General features: G+C 38.2%; 1 protein-coding gene and 2 pseudogenes across 1 annotated transcript; all 3 read left to right on the top strand.

Annotated features, from left to right (window-relative positions):
* The first annotated feature begins 2167 nt into the window (after positions 1-2167).
* On the top strand, positions 2168-3204 carry LOC132167515 (2-hydroxyisoflavanone dehydratase pseudogene; annotated as a pseudogene).
* Positions 3205-7898: 4694 nt separating this feature from the next.
* LOC132167247 (2-hydroxyisoflavanone dehydratase-like) lies at positions 7899-9053 on the top strand. Its single transcript, XM_059578154.2, has one exon. The coding sequence runs from the start codon at positions 8065-8067 to the stop codon at positions 9046-9048; it is 984 nt and encodes a 327-aa protein (XP_059434137.1). The 5' UTR covers positions 7899-8064; the 3' UTR covers positions 9049-9053.
* Positions 9054-11502: 2449 nt separating this feature from the next.
* Positions 11503-12531, top strand: LOC132178550 (2-hydroxyisoflavanone dehydratase pseudogene; annotated as a pseudogene).
* Positions 12532-16288: the final 3757 nt, after the last annotated feature.

The raw sequence follows: 16288 nt of genomic DNA, 5'->3' as shown, positions 1-16288 counted from the left end.
CTTGGTAAGTAGAATGTTTTTCACATTGTTGACCACTGTTCGAATTCCTTGGCCCTAGTGAGGAACAGTTTAAATGTTACCCTACAATGAGCTAATTGTAAATCAGGTCTACCACATATACTGATTTTGCATTTTTTGTTTCAAGGTTTATAACCAAAATGATAAAAGGTAAGAATGAAATCCTATAATCATTGTCAAGTTAATTGCATGAATACGAAAAATCAAAATAAGATCCTCCTAACAATACGACTCTTGAGTCAATTTCATTGATTTTGAACAATTTTTTTTGTTAAACCATTCTTTCTTCTTACTTCTATTTTCAAAACAATAATTTTTACAAGCAAGTCAATACACAAAACACTAAAGAAACTACTTTCATTTTTATATCACATTAAAAACAGAAAGTTAAAGAAATTGGCTATCCCTAGCTCTCTCACGACCTCCAACCACCATACTCCACTACCTACTTCCAATGATATGAACCAAATAGTCCACAGCAAGAAAAATGATAAATGGCTATTTGAAGGGATCCTTAACCTATAATATATGAAAAATGTTAGGCTTATAAACACATTTTACAGAAAAAAAAATATATATATATATATTTACAAACTGATTTGGCACAACATGATTAGATATGAGATAAATTCAAATTTTGAGAAACTCAATCGTGTTATACACATCAGTTTGTAAATTTTTTTTTGTAAAATGTTTTTGTAACATTCCTCATAATATATTGGTAAAGGATAATAATATTAATGATGATTTTATTCTAGCACCAACTTTCTTGATTTTCCTTTCTGTTTTCTCCCTATGTAAGAATAGCCAGCTATAGGTTGAATAGATAAATTTTTTCTACTCTCTCAATTTTAATTCTTTTTTGATTTTTCGTTTTGGCCATTTATAAAATAAAAAAGTGAAAGAAATATTTTTATAATTTTTTACTAAATATATTCGATTTTTTGTTTGGGACAAATTTTTAGGTACTAAAAATATTTTTTTAAATTTTAACACAATTCTAAATAGACTCTTAGTAGTGCTTATCTCTACCTACTTCGATGAATTTCCTTTGTGTAAAAAGGAAATATTGAGCAGTAGCCATGCACTAAACCTATAAATCTTACATTCATCCTAGAAAAATTAGGGAGATGGACTGTGCATGAACAACATATTAGTTTGTTGAGGATATAATGATAGGTGAACCCACTCATACACCATACTACTTTGAATATAATTGTGCAATTGATTAAACAACTTCAACCCACCCCATGACAAGTATCTAAAGGCCATATATAGTAGCCTCTCAAGTTAAAAAGGAACACTCTCTTCAAAGAAAGATGAGGCTCAAATACTCTCACCATTGGTTATTTTGTCAAACAATGTATATATTAACTTTAACATCTAAATGTTTTCTGTCCACCTGACAATTGATTAATTTTTAGTGACTATTTTTCCTATTTTGGAAGTGCTCATCACCCACCTGTCCGTCTGTCCAAAAAAAATTTCATCATCACAACTATACCCTTATTTGGCTGGATATTTTATTTATAATTGAACTTTTATATTTTTCTTGTCTATTCTGAACCCTTCTTTTTTCACCTAAAATTAAAATCCCATGCTACCTTAAAAAGGCGATATTTTTTTAGAAGCAAATTAGGAAAATGTTACATGGGATCAAAATAAAATAAAATAAAAAGGAGTTGACTCCTAAATAATAAACCCAAAACAAAACAAAAAATACAATTAAAAAAAAAAATCCAAATATTTAAAAATTGGTAAAAAAATAACCTAGTCCTCTCTAAAAAGACCGCATTACTAGAGCAACGTGAAGGGACACGGGAATTCTGTTGGTCAAAAGTGTCTCAAACTTGTTTTCAATCGAAGACTTTTAGAGTTGACAACTTGACCAACTTCCACCGTCCGGAATCTCGGAGAATTATAAAATTCTAGTACAACAAACTTTCAAGGCCTTGTTTTTTTTCTCTAAAAGGCATCAACTTTCACGTACGGATGCTAAATCTTAAGGAGAATTGGGATATAGGCAGAGAAAGGTAGCTAAGGCTAGAAAATGCCCGCCAGGCGCCAGGCTTTGCACCCCCAGCTATTATATATTGTATAACTGCATACCTTCACATTCCCCGTACTTCAACAGAAATAGAATCAACACCTCTCTCACATGGGTTCCATTCCGAAGGAGCTAGACACAGAGCTTCTCCCTTTCGTCCGTATCTACAAGGACGGCTCGGTTGAGCGACTCATCGGCACTCCTTATGTGCCCCCATCGGCTCAAGACCCACTAACCGGAGTCTCATCCAAGGACATCACCATTTCACACAACCCCTCCATCTCCGCTCGTCTCTACCTCCCTAAACTCGACCAAACGGCTCAAAAGCTCCCCATCTTGGTCTACTACCACGGTGGAGGCTTCTGCATAGAATCCGCCTTCTCCTCCGACCACCAGCAGTTCCTCAACAGTCTGGTCGCCCAAGCTCAAGTTGTTGCTGTCTCGGTGGAGTACAGGCTAGCCCCCGAGCACCGCCTCCCTGTCGCCTTCGAAGACAGCTGGGCTGCCCTCCAATGGGTCGCTTCAGCTTCCGCTTCCAACTCTACTGACGACAACAATGATGTCAATGAAGAGCCGTGGCTGGTTAATCACGGCGACTTTAAACGAGTTTTTATTGGCGGTGACAGTGCAGGAGCCACCATCGCTCACAACACTGTCATGCGAGCCGGCGCGGAGAGCTTGCGTGGAGGTGTTAAGATTTTAGGAGCTTTTCTTACCCACCCTTACTTCTGGGGGTCGGAGCCGGTAGGGTCGGAGCCTAGTGAAGGACATGACAAAGCTTTGCCGCAGGTTGTCTGGAACTTTACTTACGAAGCGGCGCCTGGCGGTATTGATAATCCGATGATCAATCCGACCGGCCCGGGAGCGCCCAGCTTGGCTGGACTTGGGTGTTCACGGCTGCTGGTGGCGGTGGCCGAGAAGGATGAGCTGAGGGATAGAGGTGTTGTTTACTATGATGAAATCAAGAAAAGCAAGTGGGAAGGAGAAGCTGAATTTGTTCAAGTGGACGGGGAAGATCACGCTTTCCATGTCCTGCTATTTGGGAGTGAGAATTCTAAGAATTTGATCAAACGTTTGGCTTCCTTCTTGAAGTAATTGCTATTTTTTTTTGGGGGGAGTTAATTAACTGTGTACTTTTATTTTCTTGTTCATGCCTAGTTTGATTTATCAATATGTGGTTTAAAAGATTACTTATCCATTTGAAGTTATATATATCCTTTAATAATTTTCTTGTCCCAAATTGTCAAAATCTAACTAAAGTTGTGGTTGAAAAATTGGGGGTGTCAACCCGGGTTCTCGATTATTGGCCAAAACTAGGAATTAGAACTAGGGTTAATAAAAAAATCGGAACCGGTTACCCAGTTATACAATAACCGGCCGGTTCCGGTTGGTAACCGGTTATTCAAACCTGGTAACCGGTTTCTTTAAAAAAAAAAAAAAAAAAAAGGCTTATTTTAGGTATTGTGCATAATTTTAGGGCTTATTTGAGGTTGAGTCTAATTTTTGTGCTTAATTTAATAATTTTTTGCCTATTTTTTAAAAACGCAATTAGCATTTTTGTCCCAATAAGGTGGGATTTGTTGTGATTGTTCCCAAAAAAAAAAAAAAAAAAAAAAACCTAAAAAATCCTAAAAGGATCCTTAAAAAATCACTATTTTTGACTTTTTAGGCCTAAAAAAAATAAAAATCCAATGTTTAAAAATGTCCTAAAACTTCATTGTTTAAAAATGCCCTTAAAATCCAATGTTTACAAATGTCATAAAAATTTCAATGTTTAAAAATGCCTTAAAAATTAAAATTAAAAATAAAAAAAATATATTATTTTATATATATACCTGGTTATCCGGTTATAATCGGGTGCCAAAAACTTAAACTAGAACCGATTTTCTAGTTACCCGTTGGTACCTGGTTTCCCAATTGGTACCCAATTTTTTTTTTTTTTTGACACCCCTACTATTGATTGAAAAGTCCACTCAGCTTTGCTGAAAGACTAGAAATGCTTTCTCCTTCCAATGAATGTGTTTCCTATGCCAAGAGCCACTATCATTTTCCAAGGGATTGTATATTGGTTATCACTTTTTAGGTATTCCTACTTGCATTCACATTAGTATAAATGATTATTAACCGCATTTGCACGGTTATTGTAGTTATTGAATGCAGTTATTATTTGCTATCTGCATATTATGAAATGGAATTTGGCTTCTATGCGGTAGTGAAAACTACCGCATAGATGCTGTAGTTCAAAACGGTACAGTTTTGAACTACAACAGTTTTGGATAGTGCGCCTGCAATAAAAACAGTACTACAACATTAATTAAAAATTGAGCTCTTTTCCACGCCGGGAATCACGCCATTACAGTGCAAACGGTAATGTCTTGTGTTATTTTTTTTCGTCCAAAGGCTCTAAAACTGCTCCCAGGCCTTGTGTTTTTTGTTTTTTTAATATGCATATTCAAGGTGAATACAAGCAAAAGAATGGCATCGAGTTTACATTGCTCAGACTCTCTATTTCCAGCTACCCAGCAAAATTACGATGATTTTACGTTTGATGTCATTACAACTGTTTCTCTACAACAAAAATTATGATGATTTTATGTTTAGAGTTAAGTGTGTATAGTTTGTGCCATAAAAAACATTGATAAAATGCAATTGCATTTTTTTCTGTTAAAGTCAAAAACAGAGAGCAAAGTTTTATGGAGGCAAGTAGTAGTTGCCTCTTAGAGATCGAGTGAAAATAACAGAGCAAAGTTCCAGAGGAAGAAACCTGCAAAAAAAAAAAAAAAAAAAAAAAAAAGGCCGACTCTGAAAATTCCTAAAAAAAACTAAAAGAGACCAAAGTGGCAAAGTTCCAGTGAAAATATCAAACGTTTTGCACACATAAGAGGATTCTAAAAGTTCTTAAAAAAAATTAAAAAATGAAAAAAAAAATGAAAAAAGAAGGAGGATTCTAAAACATGGTTTGCCTCTTGTGAGGACTACTGGTAAGCTTAAACATGGTTTTCCGTTTGTAACGGCGTGATTCCAAGCGTGCAGAAGAGCTCCAGGCGTGCAAAAGAGTTATTAATGCTGTAGTGCCGTTTTTATTGCAGGCGCAGTACCCAAAACTGTTGCAGTTCAAAACTGTACCATTTTGAACTACAGCATCTATGCGGTAGTTTTCACTACCGCATAAAAGCCAAATCCTATGAAATGTGGCATTTTGTTTATATTTTAGTCTTTTGAACCTTCTTTGAGTCTCTATTAGGACATATTTTAAGTGATTTTAAAAATAGTTTTGGCATGGTTTTAATGTTTTGAATTAATTTGTTTTAGTTTTTTTAAGTCTTAATGTTATGGCATGGGTATGGGTGTGAGTATGTGAGATGCGAGATGAGAGAAAATAAAAACCTAAACATAGTTCTATACCTAATCCAAAACCATGTCTTTTGATATTAAACACCAAAACAAAGTCATGTTGGTGATTTATTAATGTAAATGTGTGGTGATATGATTATTAACCGCTTTCGCATACAATAAAATCGTTATCCGCATCCGCATATACGAACAATGGATAGCGAATAATTGCGATTAATATCCGCTCGCATGGTTGAAATTGAAACAGTTAAAATGCATTTCATTAGGTTTAGTCATGTCAAAGAAAAATGCTTTCCCGTTATGACAGAGAAATGTTGGTTTTTATTTTGTTCCTATCATTTAATTTATAGGAATATGACTTATGTGAGTTCCACTTTAATAATAATAATAAAAAAAAAAAAAAAAAAGACTAATAATTCGTGGGAGGATGATACCACATCTCATTTATACTTTAATAATGACTTCTATAAAGGTTTGGCACAACCCAAGCCTTTTGCACCCTCCAATGAGAACATAACAAGTCAGGTTGGACAAAAACAATAAAATGTTAACAAAACACCGTAGCACACCAAATCTAACAGGCATCGACTAAAAAATCTCTTCATTTACCTTTTATTCTCTCACCTCTCTTCAGACAATTTCATAGAGAAACCACCTGCCACCTGAGAAAAATCCATCTCCCATGCCAGACCCACCGCTATTATGGGATAGTTTCCAAAATTCACATGATCTTTGGACCATTTGTTTCCTTATTATTACGAGAAATAGTACTAAGCATTCTCAAATATCCATTTTTTTCAGTATTCTTTTTGTTTTTTTTTTTTAATTTTTAAAAAATGAATGTAAATGTGCAACGTAAAAGAGAATGCTAAAAAAAAAAGGATATTTGAAAATAGTGAGTATCATTTCTCTTATTATTATTATTTATTTACTATGTTGGTCCAATTAGAACTTTAGAAGCATCCACGCACCTCACCTTTTAGAAACCTCTTCAAGGCTTTAGAGCACTCTATAGCCTAATGGACCTTACTTGGGCTCATTGGCCTACACATTAATCGTTTGGCCCCTATAAGTCCAATCTCTTGAAACCTTATATTGTTGGGCCAAATTTTATATTTCCAAATCATTCTAGCTCCAAATTTTGCCCTCCAAATCAATTGGACTGTAAATTTAACCGTAAGGCCCCATTTCAATTCCTCTGGCCCAAAATTAATTCCAAAAAGGTATTTCTAGAGAGTGCATCTTCTGTGTGGATAACCCACGGAATGAATGACAACTCAGCATGTAGTAAATTAGAAAATAAGTATGCCTACATCTGATTATATTTTCATCAATTCATTATAAATCAAAACCAACAAAGAACAATCCTTCACGCCTAACCCAGTTCACCGTCCTTCACGCCCAACAGCCACCACACCCAGCCCACTGGCACCCCTCCCAGCCCACGCCTAGCCCGCCCAACCCGCCCAGCAATCAGCACCACGCCCAATCAATCGGTAAGCTCCCGGCGGACAGAGAGGGAGAGAGATCCGGCGGTCTTCTGGGGTGGCGCGTGGCCACCCCCGGCCAAATTTGGATGGCATCATCTAGGGTGGACCGCGTGGCCACCCCAGGCCATTGGGTGGCCGGCAATGCTATGGCTGTTTTGGAGATCCACGATGCCGTGGGTCTAGAGGTTCAGCAGTGCTGCAGCCGTTTGGAGATCAGCAATGCCGCTGGTTTGGAGGTTCGGCGATGCAGCGGGTCGACGATCGGCGATGTAGCGTGGCTGGGGCTCCGGTTGTCTAGGGATTGGTGGCTTTGTGGGCGTGGAGATTGGCGGCGTTGCAGTCCGGTTTGGAGGTTTAATAAGGTGGCTTGGGTCCTTGGCAGTGGTGGATTTTTTCTACTCTCTCTCAATTTTAATTCTCTTTTGATTTTCTGTTTTGGTCGTTTATATAAAAAAAAAAAAGTCAAAAAAAATTTCATCATCACAACTACACCCTTATTTGGCTGAATATTTTATTTATAGTTGAACTTTTTTATTTTTCTTGTCCATTCTGAACCCTTCTTTTTTCACCTAAAATTAAAATCTCATGCTAACTTAAAAAGGCGATATTTTTTTAGAAGCAAATTAGAAAAATGTTACATGGGATCAAAATAAAATAAAATAAAAAGGAGTTGACTCCTACATTATAAACCCAAAACAAAACAAAAAATACAATTAAAAAAAAAATCCAAATATTTAAAAATTGGTAAAAAATAACCTAATCCTCTCTAAAAAGACCGCATTAGTAGAGCAACGTGAGGGACACGGGAATTCTGTTGGTCAAAAGTGTCTCAAGCTTGTTTTCAATCGAAGACTTGTAGAGTTGACCAACTTTCACCGCCCGGAATCTCGGAGAATTATAAAATTCTAGTACAACAAACTTTCAAGGCCTTATCCTTTTTGTTTTTTTTTTTTTTTCTCTAAAAGGCGTCTACTTTCACGTACGGATGCTAAATCTCAAGGAGAATTGGGATATAGGCAGAAAGGTAGCTAAGGCTAGAAAATGCCCGCCAGGCGCCAGGCTTTGCACAATTGCACCCCCAGCTATTATCTAGTATAGCTGCATACCTTTACATTCCCCGTATTTCAACAGAAATAGAATCAACACCTCTCTCACATGGATTCCATTCCGAAGGAGCTAGACACAGAGCTTCTCCCTTTCGTCCGTATCTACAAGGACGGCTCGGTTGAGCGGCTCAAAGGCTCTCCTTATGTGCCCCCATCGGCTCAAGACCCAGAAACCGGAGTCTCATCCAAGGACATCACCATTTCACTCAACCCCTCCATCTCCGCTCGCCTCTACCTCCCTAAACTCGACCAAACGGCCCAAGCCCAACACCAAAAGCTCCCCATCTTGGTCTACTACCACGGCGGAGGCTTCTGCATAGAATCCGCCTTCTCCTCCGACCACCAGCGGTTCCTCAACAGTCTGGTCGCCCAAGCTCAAGTTGTCGCTGTCTCGGTGGAGTACAGGCTAGCCCCCGAGCACCGCCTCCCCGTCGCCTTCGAAGACAGCTGGGCTGCCCTCCAATGGGTCGCTTCTGCTTCCGCTTCCGCTTCCGCTCCCATCAATGAAGAGCCGTGGCTGGTTAATCACGGCGACTTTAAACGAGTTTTTATTGGCGGTGACAGTGCAGGAGCCACCATCGCTCACAACACTGTCATGCGAGCCGGCGCGGAGAGCTTGCGTGGAGGTGTTAAGATTTTAGGAGCTTTTCTTACCCACCCTTACTTCTGGGGGTCGGAGCCGGTAGGGTCGGAGCCTAGTGAAGGACATGACAAAGCTTTGCCGCAGGTTGTCTGGAACTTCACTTACGAAGCGGCGCCTGGCGGTATTGATAATCCGATGATCAATCCGACCGGCCCGGGAGCGCCCAGCTTGGCTGGACTTGGGTGTTCCCGGCTGCTGGTGGTGGTGGCCGAGAAGGATGAGCTGAGGGATAGAGGTGTTGTTTACTATGATGAAGTCAAGAAAAGCAAGTGGGAAGGAGAAGCTGAATTTGTTCAAGTGGACGGGGAGGTTCACGCTTTCCATGTCCTGCTGTTTGGGAGTGAGAATTCCAAGAATTTGATCAAACGTTTGGCTTCCTTCTTGAAGTAATTACATTTTTTTTTTTTTTTGGGAGTTAATTAATTGTGTACTTTTATTTTCTTGTTCATGCCTGAGTTTGATTTATCAATGTGTGGTTTAAAAGATTACTTATCTATTTGAAGTTATATATATATATATATATCCTTTAATAATTGTCTTAGCCCATATTGTCAAAATCTAACTAAAGTTGTGGTTGGGAAACCATATCATTATTGATTGAAAAGTCTGCTCAGCTTTGAGAGTGCTTGAAAGACTAGAAGTGCTTTCTCCTTCCAATGAATGTGTTTCCTATGCTAAGAGCCACTATCATTTTCCTAGGGATGGTCATTTGGGTAGTCATTGTAATTATTATTAGTTATCTGTATATTAAGTAATGTGGCCTTTTGGGTATATTTTAGTCTTTTGAGTCTCTATTAGAACATATTTTAAGCGATTTTAAAAATAGTTTTGACATGTTTTTAATGTTTTGAATTTGTTTTAATTTTTGTTTAAAACCTTATTATTACGGCATAGGTGTGAGTATGTAGATATGAGATGGGAGAAAATAAAAACCTAAACATAGCTCTATACTAGATCCAAAACGATGTCTTTTGATATTAAACACCAAAACGACATCATTTTGGTGAATTTATTAATGCGAATGTGTGGTGATGTGATTATTAACTGCTTCTGCATATAATAAAATCACTATCAGTATAGTAGTTTTTGCTAATTGTGTCCGCATATACGAACAATAGATAGTGAATAATTGTGATTAATATCCGCTCGCATTGGAACAGTTAAAATGCATTTCATTAAGTTTATTCATGTCAAATAAATAATGCTTTACCATAATAAACCGAGAAATGTTTGTTTGTTTTTTTTTTTTTTTTTTTTTTTTCTATCATTTAATTTATAGGAATAGGACTTATGTGAGTTTCACATATGTAATAATAATTTTTTTTTTCCAGGAAAAAAAAAAAAAAAAGACCAGTGATATGTGGCACAACCCAAGCCTTTTTGTCCTCCAATGAGAACTCAACAAGTCAGGTTGGACACAAGAAAATCAAATGTTACGAAGACACCGTATCACACCAAATCTAACAGAGATAGACTAAAAAATCTCTTCATTTACCTTTTATTCTCTCACCTCTCTTCTGACAAGTTAATATAGAAACCAACCTCCAGCTGAGAAAAATCCATCGCCCATGCCTGACCCACCGCCATAGTGGGACTGTGTATTTATAGGCATTTATAGTCCATAGTTTCCAAAATTCACATGATCTTTGGACCATTTGTTTCCGTATTATTACGTTAAATAGTACTAAGCATTCTCAAATATCCATTTTCATTATTCTTTTTGTTCTTTTGTTTTAAGGTTATTATTATTTATTTGCTATGTTGGTCCAATTAGAAGCATCCACCTTACCTTTTAGAAACCTGGCCTCTTCTAGAGCACTAGCCTAATGGGACCTTACTTGGGCTCATTGGCCTACACATTAATCATTAGGCCCCTTTAAGTCCAATCTCTTGAAACCTTATATTGTTGGGCCAAATTTGATGTTTCCAAATCATTCTAACTCCAAATTTAGCCTTCCAAATTTGATATTTCCCATTTCAATTCCTCTGGCCCAAAATTAATCCCAAAAAGGTATTTCTAGATCATTATAAATTCCTCTTAAAACTCTACCTTTCCAAAACTACTAGAATGCCCTTATCCATATCAATATTATACTTATATATTCCCAAAAGGTGTCTTTTTTTTTTTTTTTTTTAATTGTTTAATTCTTCCCATTTCAGGTTTCTCCCACCATCACACGTCCCTTTAATTTCCTCACCAAAAGCACACGGTCCTATCTATCATCTATCGCCTAATATTCCTCTCCTTTTATTCCAAAATATTAGGCTTTCTTTGGCAGTCTTTTTTTTCCTTTGTTATTGTTCACATTTGTTTTATAAAAAAAAATCAAACATCAAAATATTTTACTTTTTTTACTTTTTATATTACATCATTCACTTTTTATTATTATTCAAATAAAAAAATTACTACAAAACAAAACTTTTTCACTTTTCCATACAAAAAATTCTTACTTTTTTTTTTTTTCACATCAATTTACATCAACTATGGTATCTAAGAAAAATGCTTTGCCAAACAAAGCCTTAATTTTACAAGGATTTTGGTAGCTAGTTGAATTTTCCATTGATTCGTTCAAGTGGTCAAGAGTCTTGTGCATAACGTGCATAATTAATGTTTGCTAATTCGAATTTCTATATTCTATCTGCCGAGGGGTAGTTGGGCTCAACGGTGATCCAAGGGGTGGAGTAGGTGCATGTACTTGCGAAACAAGATCACCTAATCTTTGTTGTAAATTCCTTTAAATTTTGTATGAAAAATAGAGAAATAATTAAGACTGGTGGGTAGGAAAGGAAATGCCAGCCAGAATAATAAGAAAAGGACGTACATGATCATCAAGCTCAACAAGCAACCCATTTCTTAATTTCCCCTCTCCCAATTAAACATGGCCTCCATTGACAAGAAGGTGACTGCTGAGTTTCTCCCATTCTTCCGGGTCTACAATGACGGTTCAGTTGAGCGGCTACTGGGCTCCCCAACTGTCCCTCCCACGCCTGAAGACCCTCAAACAGGAGTCTCATCAAAAGACATCACCATTTCCCAAAAACCCGCCATCTCCGCCAGGCTTTACATCCCAAAACTCACCCAACCCAACCAAAAATTTCCCATCTTGGTCTACTTCCACGGCGGAGCCTTTTGTGTCGAATCCGCCTTCTCCTCCGACCACCAGCGGTACCTCAACAGCTTGGTCTCTCAAGCTCAAGTCCTCGCCGTATCAGTGGAGTACAGGCTGGCTCCCGAGCACTCTCTCCCTAATGCTTACGAAGACAGCTGGGCTGCCTTCCAGTGGGTGGCAGCGCACTCGATTTACAATGGCGGGGTCGGTGAAGACGCTAAAGAGAAATGGCTGTCAGATCACGGTGACTTTAAACGAGTTTTTACTGGCGGTGACAGCGCAGGCGCCAACATTGCGCATAATATAACCATGCGAGCCGGGGCTGAGAAGGTGAATAAGATTGGAGGCATCAATATTTTAGGAGCTTTTCTTACCCACCCTTTATTCTTTGGTTCAAAGCCAATCGGATCGGAGTCGTGTGAAGGACATGAGAAGTCATTGGCGTGTTCGCTTTGGGACTATATGTATCCCGGAGCACCCGGCGGCGCCGATAATCCGCTGATGAATCCGGTGGGTCCGGGAGCGGCGAGCTTGGCCGGACTTGGGTGTTCTCGGTTGCTCGTGACGGTGGCTGAAAAGGATGGGCTCAGGGATCGGGGTGTTTTTTACTATAATGCGGTGAAAGAAAGTGGGTGGGGAGGAGAAATGGAATTGATTGAAGTGGAGGGAGAGGATCACGCCTTTCAGATTATCCATTTTGGAACTGAAAATGCTAAGAATTTGATCAAAAGGTTGGCTTCTTTTCTCCTCAAGTAATTAATATTTATATATATATATATATATATATATATATATATATATATATATATATATATATATATGCATGGCTGCAGCCTGCAATATATTCTCTTTTTTGTTTTCTGGCTCTGGTTTTACGACTGCTTGGAAATTCATGCTTTGTGATGCTTGAAAGGCATGCATTATATTTAGGGGTACCTTGTTTGCACGCAACTTTGTGTCAAAGAGGGACTATAGAAGGAAGATTATTGAGTTTTTTCAAATGTGACGTGATTTTAAAATTATCATCGAATTGAAATGATTATTATTATATTTTAATTTATTGATGATTTTAAAAGTAACGTCATATTTGGGATGATACAAAAAGAACTATATATAGTCTTCATTCTATTATTACTCGCATGTTAAGTTGTTTTATGTATGTGTTCTTGTGTGAAGGAGCGATGTTTGGGACTCCTGTAATAATAAGAATGAATATTAATGTTTTGTTCGATTGTTTCAATTTTATAATGCTATTTGATTGAGATCAAGAAGGATATCTGTATCTGAAAAGGAAAATGTTTGAGTACTTTTTGCTATAATTTTTTTATAAACTCACGTAACAGTTTACACATAATATGAGAATAGAATCTTCTTTATTTCAAATTAAATGAATAATTTTCATTTATTAAAGAACCTTATAATATGAGTTTAAAAAATTAATTAACAAAGTTTAATTATTTAGTAACTTCATCAAAGTTTACATGTTTGCCTTTTGAGATGCTGTGTTATAAAAAATGATAGTAACCTAAAACTACTCATATAAAAAACGGCTTGTGGTAATTAGGTTATTTATTTTTGGGTTCTGATTTGTGATAAGAGCATTCTCATTCAACTTTTTAAATTTCTTCTTTATTTTAGATTAAAAAAAAAAATCATTTTTCCAATTTTTGCTACCAATATTTTCGAGGCACATACATTCGATTCCTCAAACCAATAATTCACTTTCACTATTCTATTTAAATATTATTTTTAAAGATTTATTTATTTTTGTGAGGAGAGAGAATGTCAAACAATTAAGGAGAAATAATTGCGAAGAAAGAGAATATCAAACTTTTAATATATATATATATATATATATATATATATATATATATATATTATGATTTGAGGAGTGAATAGTGATCATGGTTCATGCTTCCCAAATCTTCCCCCAAAATAAGGAACCCGTTAGATAGTAAAAAATGAATTTGTGGGGAAACTTCACTTAAACTCCTTAAACTTTCATCATTTTTATATATAATTACCCATAAAGTTAAAAAAAATTCTCAATTTAGTGTATTGGACTTCTAATTTATTGTAATGTCACTTATTCGTTAAGTTTTTTCATTAAATCCTAATGGAGGGGGTGTCAAAATTACCAAAAGAAAAAATGAAAGAAGAAAATTTTCAAATCAAGAGTTGGTCATGATTTAAGAGAATTTGTAAAAATATCAATACCTAAATCTTTGCAACTTTTTTTTTAAAAAAATTATATTAAAAAATAAGGGTATTTTGAAAATTTTCTCATGATTTAACGGAAAAATCTAATTGATGAGCGACATTACAAAAAAAATAAAAGTTTGATACACTAAATTAAGAATTTTTAGACTTTAGAGAGGTAATTATAAAAATAATAAAAGTTCACAAGAATTAAGGCTCCGTTTACTTCGACGTAAAATGGTTTCCTTCATAAAATATTTTCAGGAAAGCTATTTTCCTTGAAAATATTTTTCGTCGAAAACATTTTACGGCATTTACCTTGTACACAGAAAATAATATTTTTTTTAATATATATTTTTTATATATATATTTTTTCCAATAAGGTCCCCGTTGGGACCTGCACCGGACTTGTTCGAAACTCCGCAGGAACCTACCCGGGACTTGACCGGGACTTACCCGGGACCCGCCCGGGACCTAACCGGGACCCGTCCGAGACTTGCCCGGGACATGACCAGGACCTGCCTGGGACCTGACCAGGACTCGCCCAGGACCTGCCCGGGACCTGCCCGAGACCTGACCGGGACCCGTCCGGGACCTGCCCGGGACTTGATCGGGACCCACTTGGGACCTGCTCGGAACCCCGGCGGGACTTGCCCGGGACCCACCCGGGATTTGACCGAGACTTGATCGAGACCTGCTCGGGACCCTCCCGGGACCCAGTGAGGTCCCGGGCAGGTACCGGTCAAGTCCCGAGAGGGTCCCGGTCAGGTCTCGATCAAGTCCTGGGCGGGTCCCGGGCAGGTCCAGGGCGGGTCCCAGTCAAGTTCCGGGTAGGTTCCGGTTAGGTCCCGGGCGGGTCCCAGTCAAGTTCCGAGTGGGTCCCGGTTAGGTCCCGAGCAAGTCCCGGGCAGGTTCAGGGCGGGTCCCAGTCAAGTTCCGGGAGGGTCCCAGTTAGGTCCCGAGCGGGTCCCGGTCAAGTCCCGAGAGGGTCCCGGTCAGCTCTCGTGTTGGTCCCGGGCAGGTCCTAGGCGGTCAGGTCCTGGCAGGTCTCGGGTGGGTCCCAGTTAGGTCCAGTGTGGGTCCCGGGGAGGTCTAGGGCGGGTCCCTGTCAAGTCCCGGGTGGGTCCCGGTTAGGTCCCGGGCAGGTCCCACTAGGGTCCCGGGTAGGTCCCAGTCAAGTCCCGGGCAGGTACCGGTCAAGTCCCGAGAGGGTCCTGGTCAGGTCCCGGGCAGGTCCTGGGCGGGTCTCGGTCAAGTCCCGGGTAAGTCTCGGTCAAGTCCCGGGCAGGTACCGGTCAAGTCCCGAGAGGGTCCTGGTCAGGTCTCGGGCAGGTCCTGGGCGGGTCTCGGTCAAGTCCCGGGTAGGTCTCGGTCAAGTCCCGGCGAGGTTCTGGGCGGGTCTTGGCAAGGTCCATCGATTTAAGAATGAGATGCTTATAGTCGGAAAATGATTTACGGTTTTCAAAATCGTAAACTATTTTCTCAAAATTAAAGAAGAATTTTCGGTCAAAAGGAAAATATTTTCCGTTGACCACTATTTTACGTTGAAGTAAACACCGTAAAATACAGAAATCATTTTAAGTAAACGGAGCCTAAGTGAAATTTTTCCACCATTTAATTATTTCAACATTTTGGCTTCCTAAAGTAGGAATTTTCCTAAAAATAGAGTCTGATGAAAATATTCTAAGTTGGTCAACTATTGTTTTTTAAGTCAAGAAAAAAATTGGTAGGGACCATTCCAAATGGTAGGAGGTTAACTCTCTGTATCAGACGGTCAGACCATCGTGTTCTGAGTTGGGGCCGGTTTGTTCAATGATTGATTCTCCAAGTTTGTGGAGGACCAGCTATTATCCATTACATATAAAGAAAGAAAAGGCTCATCAACTACCTAACATTCTTGGAAACCTAAGATTGGTTGGCTTCCTTACTTTGTACTATGATTAGTTTGGAATTATAATCAGCCTACAATTTAAATAAAAACATTTAGTATACCATCGTTAAAATTTTGCTTTTTTAGAAAATAATATGTACTTAAGACTATGAAAACACTAAAAAAGCACTTAACATTCTCCTTATAACATTGAACAGTGAGTTGTTGGAAAATGATAAAATTGAAGATGAGGAAAAGAATTCAAATTTGAATAATACTTTTTTTTTTAAGGAATATTATAATATTTATTGTCTCAAAAGATCCAACAAAAGATCACACAAGAAAGGTGGTAGGTTGTTCCCTTCGTACAATATCACCTACACTTGGCGGGGCATTCTCCAACCAAATAAACATAGTGACATAGGTGGTAGCCAATTTTGCAAGCATATGT

The sequence above is a fragment of the Corylus avellana genome, chromosome 2 (genome assembly GCF_965113065.1).
Source record: "Corylus avellana chromosome 2, dhCorAvel1.hap1.2, whole genome shotgun sequence".
Lineage (NCBI taxonomy): Eukaryota > Viridiplantae > Streptophyta > Magnoliopsida > Fagales > Betulaceae > Corylus > Corylus avellana.
The sequence above is the reverse complement of the archived record's forward strand: the minus strand, read 5'-3'. Positions and strand labels throughout refer to the sequence as shown.

Bases quoted from the DNA above. Each gene is read 5' to 3' on its own strand.
- LOC132167247 (XM_059578154.2), top strand. From the start codon at position 8,065: ATGGATTCCATTCCGAAGGAGCTAGACACAGAGCTTCTCCCTTTCGTC.